This window comes from Chelonoidis abingdonii, chromosome 18 (assembly GCF_003597395.2).
Source record: "Chelonoidis abingdonii isolate Lonesome George chromosome 18, CheloAbing_2.0, whole genome shotgun sequence".
NCBI classification, from domain to species: Eukaryota; Metazoa; Chordata; order Testudines; family Testudinidae; genus Chelonoidis; species Chelonoidis abingdonii.
Window position 1 is genome coordinate 6,120,674 of NC_133786.1, and position 18,177 is coordinate 6,138,850.

At 46.1% G+C, this 18,177-nt stretch overlaps 1 protein-coding gene across 3 annotated transcripts in view; it reads left to right on the forward strand.

Moving 5' to 3' along the window:
- Window positions 1-18,177, forward strand: part of FLI1 (Fli-1 proto-oncogene, ETS transcription factor) — a 116,424-nt gene that overhangs the window by 95,428 nt on the left and 2,819 nt on the right. For all 3 annotated transcript variants that reach the window (XM_032772003.2, XM_032772004.2, XM_032772005.2), the window contains 3 exons: window positions 14,130-14,195; window positions 15,482-15,544; window positions 16,910-16,957. In XM_032772003.2, coding sequence (XP_032627894.1) covers window positions 14,130-14,195; window positions 15,482-15,544; window positions 16,910-16,957 — 177 coding nt within the window. The remainder of the gene's footprint in view (window positions 1-14,129; window positions 14,196-15,481; window positions 15,545-16,909; window positions 16,958-18,177) is intronic.

Sequence of the window (18,177 nt, forward strand, 5' to 3'; positions counted from 1 at the left end):
TTCTCCTGCTGATGAAATACTCCTAATTCATTTTTTAGTTCCATTGCACAGGAAAAGAGGAGGGTTGGTGGTTGGGTTTTGTTGTTGTTTTTGTTGGTGGTGGTGTGTGTGTTTGTGCGTGTGTGTGTGTGCGCTTATTATGATGATGATTCTGTGGCCAAATGGGGATTTAGGATTCCAGGAGAGACGGTAGCTAGCTCTCTTGGTTTCTTTTCTTTTTTTAAAAATTGTTTTCCTTTGAAATTCCAGAGTTAATGTTTTGTCTCCTTTCTCCCTGACCCTCTTCGGAGGCAGCCGTGTGTTTTTTCACCAAAAATACTTGAAACAAAGAATCGTTGTCTGTAAACCGTAGCAGGCAGGAAACCCAACTCACAGGGGATCACTCTGAGCCAGCGCTGTCCCAAAGCTAGACTCCAGTTCTCTGAATTCAACCTGACAGCTTGTCTGGAGCACTTTCTAAGTAACCATTATCCTTCCTTTTCTCCCAGCAAAAAGAGCTATTATTTTTTTTTGCTTTGGGTGCGCTGTGTGCTATGTTATCGCACATGTGTGTGTGGGTTATACATTTTCTGGGATGTGGTCACTCCCACCAAAAGCTCTTGGAATCACTCAGGCTGTTTCCCAAGACAAGAGTAAATTTGTTTCTTGATAATGAGGTGAATGGGCAAATGCTGTAAAAACAGCAGCAGCAGCAGTAGTGTGTGTGTGTGTGTGTGCACGCACATGTTTTGTTGCCAGTGTCCTCCTTCCTTTTCTCTTATGTGAGTGTCTGTCTGCTCTCTCTGTGGGGGTGTTTGTGCATGTCTTTGCGGAATAAATATTTGTGGGTGTCTCTGTTTCTCTGTGTGTTTCTTTGCATTTGTGAGTGTGTGTGTTTGGGGGAGCATATCTGTTTACTACTGTGTGTGTCTGTGCATACACTTGTACGAGTGTGTGCACATGAGTGCTGGTCTGTGTGTCTGTACTAGATATATATATGGTTGTGTGGGTGTTTGTGTGCACACACACATCTATATGTCTTGTGTGTACATACAAACTCACAAAGGCAGTTTTTCTTACAAACCTGAGTTTGGGAGAGATTGTCTTGATATATATTTTGGCTTCCACTCTGCTCTGTGCACTGGGGGTTCTTTGGCCAAGGTCCAAGCAACAAGTAAAACATTTCTTGGTGCTTGCTCCTTTTCTTTGTAATGTGTCATCATAAGCTGTGTGTAGGATGGTGGCGAATCCAGACAGGAATCAAGAAGTTCCACTGCTCCAAGATTCTGGGATGTTTTTCTAGGCAAGCTCTCACAATGGGGGCTGTCGCCTATGGCCCCCAAAAAATACAGAGTAATTCTGATTCCTGCAGGCAGGGCCATTGCTCTGAAGAAGAGAGTGAAACCCAGGATCAAAGTTTTCTAGCTGAGAGAGGTTTTAGTTACATGTCACCTCCAGCGGAATCAACTTCTGCAAGGGAGGAGATCAGAGAGGAATACAAAGGAGTGATCCACTTCAGAAGAAATCAGAACTGCCCCTAAGCATCTGCCCATTGCCAGAACCTGAACAGAACCTTGCTGAAGGTGTTGAACTGTGTTTTCATTCCAGGCATCTCCTGCTTCCTGGTTCTGGCTGGTTCCAGAAATGGAAATAGGCTTCAGCTACAATGTTCGAATCCGGAACTAGATCTGGATTAGGATCCAGATTGTGAACACCCAAAGTTTGGTCTGGGTCACCACCAACAGAATGCTGGCTCTTACCTGAAGATCCATATATACGTCCCTGCTAGCCTCACCCACTCATAGTGTCATAGAAGATTAGGGCTGGAAGAGAGCTCAGGAGGTCATCTAGTCCAACCCCCCCCTCAAAGCAGAACCAATCCCAACTAAATCATCCCAGCCAGCACTTTGTCAAGCCGGGCCTTAAAAACCTCTAAGGATGGAGATTCCACCACCCTCCTAGGGAACCCATTCCAGTGCTTCATCACCCTCCCTAGGAAATAGTTTTTCCTAATTGTAACCTAGACCTTCCATACTGCAACTTGAGACCATTGCTTCTTGTTCTGTCATCTGCCACACTGAGAACAGCCGACCTCCATCCTTCCTTGGATTCCCCTTCAGGTAGTTGAAGGCTGATCAAATCCCTCCTTACTCTTCTCTTCTGCAGACTAATAAGCCAGTTCCCGCAGCCTCTCCTCATAAATGTGCCCCAGCCCCTAATCATTTTCGTTGCCTCTGCTGGACTCTCTCCAAATTTGTCCACATCCTTTCTGTAGTGGAGGCCCAAACTGGATGTATAACTCCAGATGTGCCTGACACAGTGGCTGAATAGAGGGGAATAATACTTACCTCAATCTGCTGCAATCTCCTACTAATGCAGCCAATATGCATTAGCCTTCTTGGCAACAAGGCCCACTGCTGACTCATATCCAGCTTCTCATCCACTTAATTCCAGTCTTTTCTGCAGAACTGCATTTAGCCAATAGCAGTGCGTGGGATTCTTCTGTCCTAAGGGCAGGAGACTCTGCACTTGTCTTGTTGAACCTCATCAGATTTCTTTTGGTCCAATCCTCCAATTTGTCTAGGTCACTCTGGACCTATCCCTACCCTCCAGCTTATCTACTCTCCCCCCAGCTTAGTGTCATCTGTGAACTTGTGAGGGTGCAACCATCCCATCATCCAGATCATTAATGAAGAATTGAACAAAACTGGCCTCAGGACCAACCCCTTGCACTCCACATAATACTGGCTGTCAACTAGACATGGAGCCATTGATCACTATCCTTTGAGCCCGACGATCTAGCCAGCTTTTATCCACCTTCTAGTCCATTCATCCAATCCATACTTCTTTAACTTGCTGGCAAGAATACTGTGGGAGACCATATCAAAAGCTTTGCTAAAGTCAAGATATATCACGTCCACCACTTTCCCCATGTCCACAGAGCCAGTCAGGCATGTTGACTGTTCCTTATCACCTTCCTGTCTTCCAAATGCTTCAAAATGGATTCCTTGAGGACCTGCTCCATGATTCTCCCACAGACTGAGTTGAGGCTGACTGGTTGGTAGTTCCCCAGATTCTCCTTCTTCCCTTTTTAAAAGATGGGCGCTATATTTGCCTTTTTCCAATCATCTGGGACTTCCCCCGATTGCCATGAGTTTTCAAAGATAATGGCCAGTGGCTCTCCAATCACATCAGCCAACTCCCTCAGCACCCTCAGATGCATTAGATCCGGACCCAGGGACTTGTGCATGTCCAGCTTTTCTAAATAGGCCTTAACCTGTTCTTTCACCACGGAGGGCTGCTCACCCCCTTCCCATACTGTGCTGCCCAGTGCAGCAGTCTGTGATCTGACCTCCTCTGTGAAAATCAAGGCAAAAAAAGCATTAAGTACTTTTTCCACATCATCTGTCACTAGGTTGCCTCCTCCATTCAGTAAGGGTCCCACACTTTCCCTGACCACCTTCTTGTTGCTAACTTGCCTGTAGAAACCCTTCTTGTAACTTTCACATCCTTTGCTAGCTCTAATTCCAAATTGTGCTTTGGCCTTCCTGATTACACCTCTGCATGCTTGAGCAATATTTTTATACTCTTCCCTAGTCATCTGTTCAAGTTTCCACTTCTTGTAAGCTTCCTTTTTGTGTTTAAGCTCACCGAAGATTTCTCTGTTAAGCCAAGCTGGTCGCCTTCCATATTTGCTATTCTTTCTGCACATTGGGATGGTTTGTTCCTGTGCCATCAATAAAACTTCTTTAAAATACAGCCAACTCTCTTGGACTCCTTTCCCTCTCATATTAGCCTCCCAAGGGATCCTGCCCATCAGTTCCCTGAGGGAGTCAAAGTCTGCTTTTCTGAAGTCCAGGGTCAGTATTCTGCTGCTCTCCTTTCTTCCTTTTGTCAGGATCCTGAACTCTACCATCTCATGGTCACTGCTGTCCAGGTTGCCACTCACTTCTACTTCCCCTATCAATTCTTCCCTGTTTGTGAGCAGCGGGTCAAAAGGAGCACAGCCCCTAGTTGTTTCCTCCAGCACTTGCAGCAGGAAGTTGTCCCCAACACTCTCCAAAAACTTCCTGGATTGTCTGTGCACTGCTGTATTGCTCTCCCAGCAGATGTCAGGGTGTTTGAAGTTCCCCATGAGAACCAGGGCCCGTGATCTGGAAACTTCTGTTAGTTGTCTGAAGAAAGCCTCGTCTACCACAAAGTCATCGTCTGGTGGTCTATAGCGAACACCCACCATTACATCACCCTTGTTGCTCTTATCTCTAAACTTAATTCAAAGGCTCTCAACAGGCTTTTCTCCAGTTTCATACTGGAGCTTTGAGCAATCATACTGCTCTCTTATATACAGTACAACTCATCCACCTTTTCTTTCCCGCTTGTCCTTCCTGAACAGTTATCGCCCATCCATGACAGTACTCTAGTCATGTGAGTTACCCCACCAAGTCTCTGTTATTCCAATCACATCATATTCCTTGACTGTGCCAGGACTTCCGATTCTTCCTGCTTATTTCCAAGGTTTCTTGCGTTTGTATACAGGCACCTAAGATAACGTAGCCAAACGCCTTACTTTCTCAGTATGTATCAGGAGGCCTCCCCTGTTGCACCCTCCTCCTTGTGTTTCCTCCTGGTATCCCACTTCCCCACTTACCTCTGGGCTTAGGTCACCATCCCCCGGCAAGCCTAGTTTAAAGCCCTCCTCACTAGGTTAGCCAGCCTGCCTGGAAAGATACTCTTCCCTCTCTTCATTAGGTGGATCCCATCTCTTCCTAGCAATCCTTCTTCCTGGAACAACATCCCATGGGTCGAAGAATCCAAAGCCCTCTCTCTGACACCACCTGCGTAAACATGCATTTACTTCCACAATTCGATGGTCCCTACCTGGGCCTCTTCCTTCAGCAAGGAGGATAGATGAGAACATAACTTGCACCTCAAACTCCTTTATCCTTCTTCCCAGATCCAAGTAGTCTGCAGTGACCTGCTCAAGGTCATTCTTGGCGGTATCATTGGTGCCCATGTGGAGAAGTAAAAAGTGGTAGAGGTCCGATGGCTTGATCAGTCTCCCCTAGTTGTACTGAGATGCTAAGGAGAGAGGCAGGATGGCCCAGTGGTTAGGGTGGTAGCCTTGGATTCAGCAGAACTGCATCCTGTGTGTCCTTGGGAAAGCTGCTCTGTGCCTCAATTCCTCATCTGTACAATGGGAATACCAGCACTTATGGGGTGCTGTAAGGATAAATATTTTAAAAGATAGTCAGTTGCTCAGAAACTATGATAATGTGGCCAAGCAAGTACCTAAAATAGACAGATTATAGAATTATTTTTTAGTGAACTAACTGCTGCCCCTACTGGATAGAATTAGAAATACTCAACTATGTGCCTGAGCCCCTATACTGCTTGGGGATTCACCTTTAGAACAAGTGGTAAGGGGCTGTGCTTTTGAAGAAGGGAACTCTGAGTTCTGTCTCTTTTTCCACAGGGAAGAGTTCTGAGTAGCCTGGGCGGGATAGTGACAGAGGATGTGAGTTTGGTATATCATACATGCTAAGTATTTATTGGTACTGTTGCTGATGATGATGATAATGCCATTATAAGGTACTGTTAATTTAAATGTAAGGTGTGCAGGTGTTTAGGGACAGGCATTACTGTAAATAAAATGTTTCACAGAAAGTCATAGTGTAATGATGAGTTACTGAAAAATATAACACCATTAAATAATACAGAATAATACAAAGTGTTACAGATACTAAGTAAGTGCCAGATTTTTAAAGTTTCAGCACCCACAATTGGGACGCCCCTGTGGCTCCCATCTAGGCACTTAAATAAAGGCCAGATTTGCACATGAGCCCACCAGTCAATGTGCGCTCAGCATGCTGAACTCTTTTGAATACACTGCTCTCTTTAATTCAGCTGCAGAGTAGCAAAGGAGAGGAATAAAGGGGAGTAGGTGGGGACCAATGGCATGTTTTGAGCAGAAATTGCAAATGAGCTGGAGCAACACGCGGAGGGTGTTCAAGATACTGAGCACTGCGGAGGAGAAGGCTCTTGCACCAGTACCGGGGTGGTGAGGAAGTGAGGAGGCAGGAATGCATACCTCTCTGCTAAGGGCTGGATTGCTCCCAAGTATTGGTAGAGTGGATCAAAGGGAATGTTGGGATTTCATGGGGAAAACCTCACCTGTAGACTAGAAGCTCTCCATGCCCTCGCCCACAAGCATGATCTAAGCATGTGAGTCTAAGGGGAGCTCAGCATGGTGCTACTTTAACAGTTGGCAGCATAGGTTTTTTGGGTTGAGAGCATGTGGCACGCAGCCTTAGGGACATGCAGTGGTTGGGCAGAATTCACAACCAGTTACATTTACTGCCATCATTTAAAATGGTGCATCTGACATTTCAGAGTGGGGGTTGAGGTGCCTTTGGTCTCCCCCAGCTCTCCAGAAACCTACTGTCTACGATTCCTCATTCAAAAGGGTGGCAAAAAAAACACACACATGCCCTGGGCGTAAACACAGAGTTTTGGGACTGGGAACTCCAGGGCTTGGCCTGCAGTTCCCTGCAACTCCAGTTTTAATTTGCTCCCATGTGCACCCCCTGCTCCCAGGTACCAGAATCATGCCAGCCCCAGCCACCCCTCTCTCATTAGAAGTGAAGCAGTGAGATCTTGTACTTTCTGCTCTCTTTTTCAGCTTCTTCCCGTGGTCATTCAGATGAATCACAAGCCTGCATCCCACAAAGGATGGCTGGCCCTGCTTTTCCATTTAGAGCCAATAATCTAAATTCCAGCCACGCAGCCAGGAGCTGTCTCCCTACTGAGGCCGAAGGACCCACTGCAAAAAACAGTGCATGTTCCACACGAAGAATCCCACAGACTGTTTCAAGTTCTCAGCCCTCTTCTCCTTCCATTGATTTGCATCTGAGGGGTTTGTGAGGCTGGATACGGGCTGGGCCTAGGTTCTCCAGGACCCTATTGGAAATCAGATGAGCAAGATCCACCCCATTGTGGCCTGCTCTGCAGGCAGATTGAGTGAGAGTGTAGGGGGAATGCTGGATTCCTAGTGCCTTAGGTGCCTCAGTTTCTCCATCTATAAAATGGGGATAATTTCACTGGCCTGCTTTGCAAAGCTCCACAGATGAAAAGTACTGCATAAGAGTGAGGCATTGTTATGCTCTAGCTGTATAAATAGGATAGACTAAGCCAAAAGCCACCAATAGACAGGGCTGGTAATGGAGGCAGTGTGGTCTAATGGCTAGGCCAATTGACTAGGACTCAGGAGATTTGTACTCTAGTCTTGATTCTGACCGTGCCCAAGTGACTTTACCTCTGTTTCTGCTTCTAGCCTTTGTCTAGCTGGTCTGTTTAAAGTGCAAGTTTTTGGGGCCGGGATTGTCTGTTACTAGGTGTTTGTACAGAACCTGGCACATTGGGGCCCTTTGGTGTTTCTGTGATTAAATGCTAAGCGGGTGCTCTTTGGGAACATGCTGCGTGGGAAGGAGCCCTGTCTCAGAAGCTAGCTGCTGCCAGTGATAAATGGGATGTGGTTCTGCTGTTTAACTGGGCTCATGCATGTGCCATGATTCCAGGGACTTAGCCTGGCTGTGCTAACCCACCAAGAAGCAGACTGCAAGGTTGTGCTGAGTGCCTCCTGGGAGCACCCTCAACCCTCACAGAAAGGCCCACACATGCAGGATGGTGGGAAACGTTCCAGTGCCTCCTGGGATTGTTCCTTTAATCTCCTCCAAATGCTCCATGCACAGCAAAGGAGGGTTAGGAAGGGAGGCATGATGGGAATGGGATCAGCTGTTTGGAGGCCGCAGCATTAAACAATGCTATGAAATCCCAGGACCCTGAACCACTTGGGCACCCGGGGCAGAGCCCCACTGACCCGTACGTTAATCCAGTCCTGACACTGCCGACTTATTTGGCATCAGAGGGTCACGGTTCAGACCCATCATTTCACAATGAGGCTTCTTGCCTAGCATCCCTGGTCCAGAATAGAGCGCTTGGGCTGTGCTTGGCTGGGAGACCTCTGGTCCTGCCGCAGGTGGGGTCATGGACTGGTAGGTGGCGCTCTCCTCTGCCAAGTCAGTACGGCCCCAGAGTGCTGTGCTGCTGCGTTCCCAAGAAGACACACAGACAGATATTTTCTAGAGTGTCTCGGTGCCATTCTCCTGTGGATTTCACTGGAAGTTAGGCACCTAGGCGCCCTTGAAAAAGAAAACTGGCACCTATCTGCATCTTAGGCACCTAAATCTCTTTAAAAACCTGACCTCGAGCTGGAGGGAAGGTGCCCTAGAAAGATGAGATCGTTATCACAAGCCACTGCACATGTGACCCAACCAGCGCCGCATCCAGCAAAATCAAAAGGCCTTGCCGAAAGAGGCCTGCTGCCCATGCTTCCCCCCCGAGTGTTTGTGGGGGCGACACTGACTAGCAAGTCTGCTCCCCCGACTCTGGTTTGATGGAGTAAGCTCCTAAGGAGGCAGCGGGATACAGGAGCTGTCAGCACTCACTGAGCAGCTGGGGAAGCCAAGGGACTGTGAGGTCCATTGTTCAGTGGGAACGCTGGCCTGCCACGGCACCCTCAGCCTTTCAGTTTTGAAGAACATCACTTTTTCCTTTGTAAAGCTGTCTTTTATTTTCTGAGGGATTTATTGTCCAATCTTTAATATCCTGAACAGGGCCTTCCTGATACCATGTTCTCTCAGCTGGTGGGCAGACTTCAGGGGCTGGTGGGAGTACAGCAGGGGATCCCAAGCTGTTAACATTTGTTCAGGGATTTTTTTTCCTCTGGGGAGGGAAAGGAGCATCTGCAAACCCACCCCTGTGCCAGAAGCTCTGCACAGGATAACTCTGTTGCGCGCTAAGGGCATGACCTTGCACCAATGAAGCCAGTTGGAAATTTGTTGTTGACTTCAGCGTGCGCAGGATCGGAAGCTCTGAGATACGGGTGGAGAGAAGGGTCAGAGGAAGTGGGCACTAAGTTCTGCTTTAACTGTGCTCTCATCCTAGAAATCACTACCAGAGCTCACCTCCCTGGCACAGCAGGGCAGCAGACTTGGGGCCTGAGCCTGCCCTCCTTGACTTCAACCGGAGGATGAGCAAGGCTTTCCCACTGCTTATTGTGGGCCTTAAGGGCTTGATTCACCACTCTGATATTTTACTTTTACATCAGCATAGCTCCATGGAAATCATTGGTCTTCACACCTAGAGTAACCTAGCAGAGAACCAGGAATTCCATCAGGGGCACTATCCTACCAAGTCCTTTGTACTATTGGCTTTCACTTCAGTCAGGAAGAGATCCTTGGGGAGGCAGTTAGGGTGAAAGGGTGGAGCAGAGGGCTAAGAACCAAATTTAGGATTCTGATTCCACCACTGTGTGACTTTGGGTAAGTCATGTCACCTAGTGCCTCTGTTTACCCTCCCATATAATAGCACCTGGAGAGGTGCATTTACAAATGTGAATAAATAAAATGACACTAACGATGCCTCACCTCCTTCCAAGGCATGTTGCGAGCATGAACATTTGCAAAGCTGTTAGATCCTCAGTTGAAAGGTGCTATGAAAGTGCAAAGTGTTATTAATATCCTGTACCTTGCCTCTAATAGAGTCTGCATTCATTCTGGGGAATTTCTGGATATAAACCAGACAGCTGCAGAATGACATTTCTTGAAAACATCTATGATTTATTTTGTGCTCTTTAATTCCATTTTGTATTGAATACACGTTTGTCACAGGGCCGCTGTTCAAATGGGCCTTTTAAGTCTAAAACAGACCTAGAGCAGGTGTAATTTACTTCAACAGGCGTAAACTGGCCTAGCTTAGCTGAAGTCAGTTGCTGATTTACACCAGAAGAGGACTTGGTCTCATATTTTTAAATCGAAACTCTGTAGCTTGGAGCATTTGAGTGTGAAAATTGAGCCACTTTACGACAGATAACGACTCTCTGCATAACTAACCGTCTGGCCAGAGTTCTGTAGAATCTCTTCGAGCCACTGGGCGTCAGATCCTGGGAACAATATTGTTTTTGCAGAAACCCGAATCTCTGGATGGGTTCCCTGGCTCTGCCTTTTCCATTTTGTTTTAAACACGTTCAGCTTTAGAATCTGGGACTAGAAGCTGGCCATATTGCTGTGGTTCATTCACATTGCACAACTTTTTGTGAAGAAAAAAAAACGTTGGCAGATTCGATTGTTTTGTTTTTTGAGAGAGGTGGAAACTTGCACTGCTTGAGAGAGAGCACGAGTGAGCTGTTTTCCACAGCAAAACCTGCATGACTGGCTGTTGTGCTGAATCTCTCTCACCTCTTGTGCCATACAATGGAGGAACTATTTATTAACCTTATTCGGCCCCCTTCCCAATAGCACTGAAGGGGCTTATAAGGTATTAATCCTACAATCCACCCCAAGAGGTAGAGAAGTATCTTATCCCCATTTTGTAGATGGGGAACTGAAACAAAGGGAGACTAAGTACTTTGCCCAAGGTCACATAGGAAGAGAGAGGGGGGAATTAAACTGGGTTTTCTGACCGCTACTGTAATCACAACACCATCCTTGCACTCCTGAGTCAGCTGCCTATTGGAAGAAGGGTGCAAAGAAACCAGCGCCGAAAGCTTTAAAATGATTAATGACTTTAACGTCATTCTGGGCAATCTCCGCCCAGGAGCAGATCCTGAGCAGGTGTAAATCAGCCTCATTCGGTAGAAGTCAATGCCGTTACTCTGATTTACACCTGCTGAGAATCTGGCCCTCTGTGTCTTGATCCAGTATTTTTGATTGCAAGAGTGAGCACAGATTTGCAGTTAAAGCTTTGGAATGGCAAGCAGGAGATGTGGGCTACACTCTGGCTCTACGTGACCATGGGCAAGTCACATTCATAGAATCATAGAATACCAGGGTTGGAAGGGACCTCAGGAGGTCATCTAGTCCCACCCCCTGCTCAAAGCAGGACCAACCCCAACTAAATCATCCATTGCTGCTCCATACCTCAGTTTCCCCATCTGTAAAATGTGGCTAATCATCCAGGCCACCACTATGGAGTGCTTGGGATCTTTAGACACAAAATGTTCTGCTGTTATCTTTTCTTTTTTGTTGTGTTGATACACTGTGGGTCAGCCAGTCATGTCATGTGCATTAGCAAGGTTCTGCTTTCAGCCCCTAACCCAATCTAGAAATAATGCCGTCGCTCACAGGATCTGAAGGTGGCAAGTTGCAAGTTGAATTAGAAAAGTTGAAAGAAACTTAAAACTTCTCTGGACACATCTCAGAAACGACCCCCTTCCTTCTTTAACCAGAGCCCTGCAGTGCCACTCTGCCATCTTCCTGTCACCGTTTTAGTGGGGCTCCTGGGCCTTAGCTTGCTGGCAAATGATGCCAAAAGCTTAGAGTTAATATGCAGTTTTATGTACCTGCCAAGGATTATCAAAGGAAAGAAATGAAAGTCAATAGCTGGCTGCAAAGGATGGGGAAGAAGAAGCCATTTGGTTACAAGGGAAATGGGCTACAATTTAAGCCTTATCTATTGTGCTCTGATTTCACACACTACCATACTGACACTGGTGCAAGCCCCTAGTGTAGACAGCACAAGGTGCAATTTCCACCAATGGTTTCAAGCAGGGGAAAACTCCACTGCAGCTTTGCTTGTTTACGCCAGTGGCTCTTAGCCAGGTAGAAAGGTTCACTTGGCAAAATACGGCTGGGAACCAGTCCCCAGCACTGCCGCTGGAAGAACAAGAAACCCAGACTGGCCTCTGTCCTTGAGAGATGTCTTGTCGGATTCTTAATGCACAGTGGGTTGTTTTAAAGTCTGACCTATTTGCAGCAGGGATTGTGGTTTCTATTACAAACAACAGTAAAATAAAAATAAAAACGGACAAGTTAAATGAGCTCCTTCCTCCCTTTTCTCTCTCTTTCCTCTCCTCCCCTCCATGCTCCCTCTTTCTGTTTTTCTTTTCATGCCAATAACTAATTTAAAAAACTGAAGAGGCTTTTGCAGAGCCAGATGGACTGGGTGAGTGCACATGGATTTTTCTACAAGGAGATTTACTCTGGTCTCCTTGCTCTTCTCCAGCCCCAAACCATGAGAACGGACAAAGGCTCTTATCCACTCGAGGAGTTGCAGAAGGAGTTTGGGGGCAACAGTTCATCTGGTGCTTTCTGACGAGGATGATGGTTACTTTTAATGTTGCATGTTAGCATGGTTTTTATGGTTTCTTTGTTGTCCACAAGGAGACTTTGGAATCCTTTTTGGTTTAAAGCCCTGGCTTGGTTCATGTTGAATAATCTAATGGCTCGTCCCTTCGCTACCTCTAAGTCTGGTCCTTGAGTGGTTTTTCTGTCCAGCCATTCCAGGACAAGAGTGAGAAGATGGGCTTGGGAAAACGTGGATTGTGAACTGTTCAGCAATAACAGTAAAAGAAAACTAGGGATTTAAAATGTAGGATTCTGATGACACGGTACAGCTCATCCTGACTCTGCTTACACATCTTGGCCACAAGCCAATCCTCACCCACCAGTGTTGCTTGTTGTGAAATCAGAGCCCATTGTTTTTCCTCCTTTTGCTAACACAATGCTTTGCTGCACCCTTCCAGGGCTCCTTCAATGTCCTTGGAAGGTTTCCTGAAGCTTCCGAATCAATCATGGGCTAGATCCTCACTTGATGTCAATTGGCATGGAACTTCACTGATTGACACCTGCTGTGGATCTGGACCCATAACTTAGGGCTGCCCATGATTCACAGAGGTCAGAGACAGAAAAAACTTGCTGTGGTCACCACTCAGTGTTTAGCAAGGTTCTTTCTTCTAAGTGTAAGGAAATAACTGCGGCATTTCAGATACTCTGTGCAGTAATAAGCAGGGTGGCTCCAGGCCACAGCATGCCAAGTGTGTGCTTGGAGCGGCAAGCTGCAGGGGGCACTCTGCCAGCGCCACGAGGGCGGTAGGCAGGTTGCCCTCGGCGGCATGCCTGCGGAGGGTCCGCTGGTCCTGCGACTTCGGCAGACTTCCCAGCAGCACCCTCCACAGGCAAGCCACCGAAGGCAGCCTGCCTGCTGTGCTTGGGGAGGCAAAATGCCTAGAGCCACCCCTGGTAATAAGTGCTGGGAAATGTTGATTTTTTAATGGCAGCTGCTCTACCAAGTCATCTAGTACATCTCCCTGCAAAGACCCAGATTTTCCAGAGCTTTACCCAGGTCAGTTGTTAAAGTGCATGGGCTTCCACCCTTCCCCTTAGGAGCCCAGTACAGCTCCCCATCAAGATATTTTTCATGATCTCCATTGTGAACTTTCCTTTCTGTCCAACCTCTCCTAAACCATGAACATTTCCTCTGTTTCCTGGATATTTACCAGTTTTTAAGGCAGGCTCCTTGGTATCCATACCACGCAACCACAGGGCAGCCAGAAGAAGCAGTGAGGCAGAGGAACGGCTGGCTGTCCAAGGCACACCTAATTGAAGCCTCGCGATGGGCCCGGAAGGATGAGCAAGGGCTCTGGAGTGGAAAGAAGGCACAGATATTTGGGAGGATGGGGGGCAGCTAAGAGGCAGATTCTGACTAGACAGAAATTCAGATTTTGTTGGGTTCAGTTTACATTTAGCCTCAGTCCACCCCGTCTATTCCCATGGGACCAGATGGCGCCTGACACTAGCACGGTTGTACAAAACGGGATGGAGGGCACTAAGCGCTTTTGTTTTCCTCCCTGCCCTCCATCGCCAACTTGTGCCTCCTGACAGGAGTCAAGCACAGGCCCAGTCCATGCTACTACCACCTGTGCAGGGAGGAGACGGGGGTCCAGGCCTCAGCCCTCCTCCCACCCTCTGCCAGCCACCTCCTGCACAATGTGTCCCCAAAGCTCCACCTGTCCCATGCCATGTCTTACTATTTAACATTCATATTGTGGCAGTGCCCACAGGTCAGACAGGTTAGAGCCCTATTGTGCCAGGTACTGTACAGAGAGATCAAAAATGACAGGCCCCAAGGCCCTTGCACTACGATGGACAGTACATAACAGGTGGCTGAAACACATATGTAGGCCAGGACATGGAGACAAAGTAACTAAAGAGTGTGTAAAATTTCTTAAGCCATAATCACAACTAGCCACCTGTCTAGCCTTCCTGGCACAGTCTGAACTCAACTCTTCCTTCCCTCTTGTCGTTTGTCATTAGATCCCTCCTATGATGCGGTCAGAAGAGCCGGATGGGGCAATAACATAAACTCCAGCCTCACCAAAAGTAAGTAGCCATGTTGGAGGTGGCAAATTCTGATGCAGAGGATTGAAACTTGGTCATGAGTTGGGCTAGGTTTGGTTTGCTTGTTGTACAGACATCAGAATGACTGAGGATCCAGGCCCTATTAACTTCCAGTCTCTTGTGAGACTTAATTCATTGGAGCCATCTTTACATTGAGCCAGATTCTGATACAGTTAGTCATGATGAGTAACACCGTACTCCAATACCTTACTACTGCTCAAAAGAGAAAGGTGCCACTTACCATAAGAAAAAGTAGCAAATTTTGGCCCTTAATATTTGTAAAGCACATTGAAGTCATCATATGGATGATCCTATAGATATGCATATTATTCTAGTTGTTAATTATTTTCATAATTCATATAATTTTGCAATACTACAGGGTAGGGCTGGATTTCATGCTTCCCCCAAATGGTAGGTTTATGCCCTGAAGGAGGTAGATTGCTAGACCATGCAATTTTTTATCTTAGCCAGTATAACTAGCTGTCACTGAGGCATATTCTCCTCTTCTTTCACTGGTGTCACATGTCCTGGGGCCACAAGTTGTCCCTGATCAAGATATTACTCATCTGGGGTAAGACTGGCAAAATTTGGCCCTAAATCAGTACTTTCTCTTTAGGAGCTTTATATAAAATGCTCACGCAGAATGGGAAGACCATGCTTTCGTTTATAGCTTTATCTCTGTTATCAGTGAGGATCTGCATGGGTGAAGCACATGCTAGGGCTAAGGTTGAACTGATTTGTAGTGCTGGTCAGGAATTTTTTGACCACTTTTTTTTTCTTCAGAAAAATGTCGATTTTCCAAAACCAAAATTGTTCATGGGAAAGGCTCGTTTCGCGAATTTCCCGTTTCAAAAAAAATTCCAGAAAAAAGTTGAGAAATTGTTGACATCCCATTTTGCCCTTTTCGAAACAAAAAATTCCATTTTTCAATTTGAAGCAACTGTTGCTTTCAAAATTTAGGCTAACTGAGAGTAAAAAAGAATTTCAAAAGGTTAAAATGATCAAATGGAAGCATTTAGTTTGACCTGATTGAAAATTATTTAAAATGTTTCCATTGATGAAAATTGTGATTTTGACTTTTCATCCCTGTTCACGGTAATAAATATGTATGAAAACTCAACAATTGCCATGTGACTACAAAACTGTTTCCTGCCCACCTCCACTGGCTTGGTCATGTTCATGTCTACACTGTATCCATCTTGTTCCCTATTTGTTTCCTCTCCTCTGGTTGCAGTACACCTAAGATCTCATTTTTCCTGTTATTACAGGTCCCCCAGTTGCAGGTACTCAAACTGTGAATAAGAATACAGAACAGCAACGACCGCAACCAGGTAAATGTGTCCAGTGTGTGCTCGGCTGTATCCCATAAACAAGTTCATTTCCCAACCTGATATTGTAATGTTTCAAGCAAGGACAGTCTTAGGCACAAGTTAAATGGGCTCAAACACTTATAATACTCGGTCAACTCTGTTCATCCACCAACAAGGCTTATCCAAAAATACTTTCTTCTGGCTGCTTATGGACGCCCCTCCCCCCATTTAAAAGCGATGTCCCTATATCAGCTTTGGCATGTGCAGAGTTCAAAATCCTTAGTGTCAGCTGCTTTTGTATCTGCTTTGACATCCCACAGCAGGCAGTGTAAAGGATTCTGAAACAGCTAGTGAATGGAGCTGCTTCTGCCACAGGGGTGAAAGGTCTACGGGCTGGATTCTAACCTCCCTTATACCAATATATATTGGAAGCATCTCCAACCAAGTCCACAGAGGTACACCACTATCAAAGCACCGTAAATAAGAGAATCAAGTCGAATCAGGCTTCAAGCAGTGATACTTCTTGCTTGGGTTTCCCAATGGATTGGGTTTCCCAACTAAATGACACCCTCTCAGTGTTCTGCACAGTTGCTTTGTAGCTTTCTTTGTTAAGATGTAAAGTCAGCCATGAGCCAACACCAAAATCCAAGGGACAATGAAGGGAACTAGATCATAATGGTCCCTTCTGACCTTAAAGTCTATGAGTCTTTGAGTCTATGAAGTAGAGAGATTACAGCAGTGGGGCCCCAGGAAAAGGGGGAAGATTCATTCCTAATAAACGCATGATGGAATTTCTAAAAAGCATTCAGCAGGAGCCTCATTCTGCTTCCGTTAGCATCTGCAGTAAAACACCTATTGATTTTAGTCAGAGCTGAGCTGGACCAATCTTCCATTGACGTCACTGGGAGCAGAGCTGAGCCAACACGGAGCGTTTCTGAAAATCCCACCTGCACACATGAAGAGGAAATAATCAGCCCAGCTAGAAAATGTGGCACACTTACGCAAGTGGCCCAACTGCTCACATTAAAGCAAATGTATTTGCTCTGATCCAGTCGTGTTGTGCTTGCCTGATGCTATGTTTTCATGCAGCCAACTGCTGTAGCTGGTGCTGTGGCTTGTGTCCAGTGGGAATTTTGATCTTAAAAACTGGGATACACTATGAAAACAGTGCAGCAGCCACTAGGTTATTTAATCCTCCCTAAATAATGTGTGTCCGTTCATTAAACAACATAAGAGACCAATGGGAGTGATTAGTGGGAGAGGAGTGGCAATGTAAAAAAGGAAGGAAAATGGACATCTGATTATTCTGGTTAAGAAAAATAGAGAAGTGCTTTGTTTCTTTTTGTGCAGTAGAGTAAAGAAAAGATTTCTTGTCTCTTTGTTTAGATCCCTATCAAATTCTGGGACCCACCAGCAGCCGCTTAGCCAACCCAGGTGAGTTCAGTTTGGGACACCAGACCACTATCTTAAAGGCAAATTCCATCTCTGGTTTAATGGGCCAACTCTGTCATGAGTCACTGCTTCAGACTCGGCTGGAATCGTAGCTTTTGTCCCTCTGCTGCTTGTGTAGAGTATAGGGGCCATTGGATTGCATAGGAGCGGATCCCACATCTGTCCTTGCCACTGCCCTCTGTGCTGGTCATGGCAGCTGGTGTGGAGAATTTCTTCATGATCCCCTACATGGCTATACTATTGGTAGCTTCCATGTGCAGTCCCCGCCATGGGCCTTAAATACAGTAGTAAGAAGGGTCTTGACTGACTGTCTTCCCCAGGAGTGACATTTCACCATTATAAGGCCAGGGTGGGCAAATGATATAGTAAAAGGACTATGCAAGAGTAAAACTGGGTGGATAGTGCCAAATAGTCTTTGTTTGAATACAAACAATGAAGTCACATCTTCGGTATTGGACACCGCATGAAGTTGCTCACCACAAGTATTCTACCTTTCCCCCTCAAAGCAGCTAACCAGATTTGAACCCAGGAACTTTAATACTACACCACAGAGTAGAAGACCTAAATCGCTTAAGCTCTTAGCTAGCTTCTGTGGAAACCTTTTGCAGGCTTCCTATGTTTACACAATGACCCCTGATCAAGTCATCTACAGACCTCTGGTAATAGGAGCAAGAGCATGAGCATCATTTGCTTGAGCTAACTGACAAGGTCGATTAGCATTGAGGCTGTTGCAATCTCGTAAACCTCTTTACATGGCCCAGCCACAAGAGGGGGACAAAAACCCCACCTTGGCGTTAATTTGGGTTACATTTGCACAAGCACATGTTCTGTTCGCAGAGGGAGAAGGTGTTGTATGCACACGCAAAAACGGATTCTTATGAGCCTCCTTACAGGAAGTGTTAATACGGCCATCTTGAAATAGTCTAGGAGTCATCCAGTCTGAGAGAAGAAAGAAATAATACTGTGATTTAGGTGATCAGCCACAAGGCTGCACATGGCAAATTATGAACTGCAGGTATTTGCAGCAATAGTTATGAAAATAGTTAGTGAGCAAAGTGAGGTCGAAATACACTTATATCAGCTATTTAGTGAATAATTCTGAATAATAACCATGTTCATAAAAAGCTCATTTCTGAATGCTTTGTAGATTTGTCGATTTTAATGCCAGAGGGGACCATTCTGATCAGCTAGTCTGACCTCAA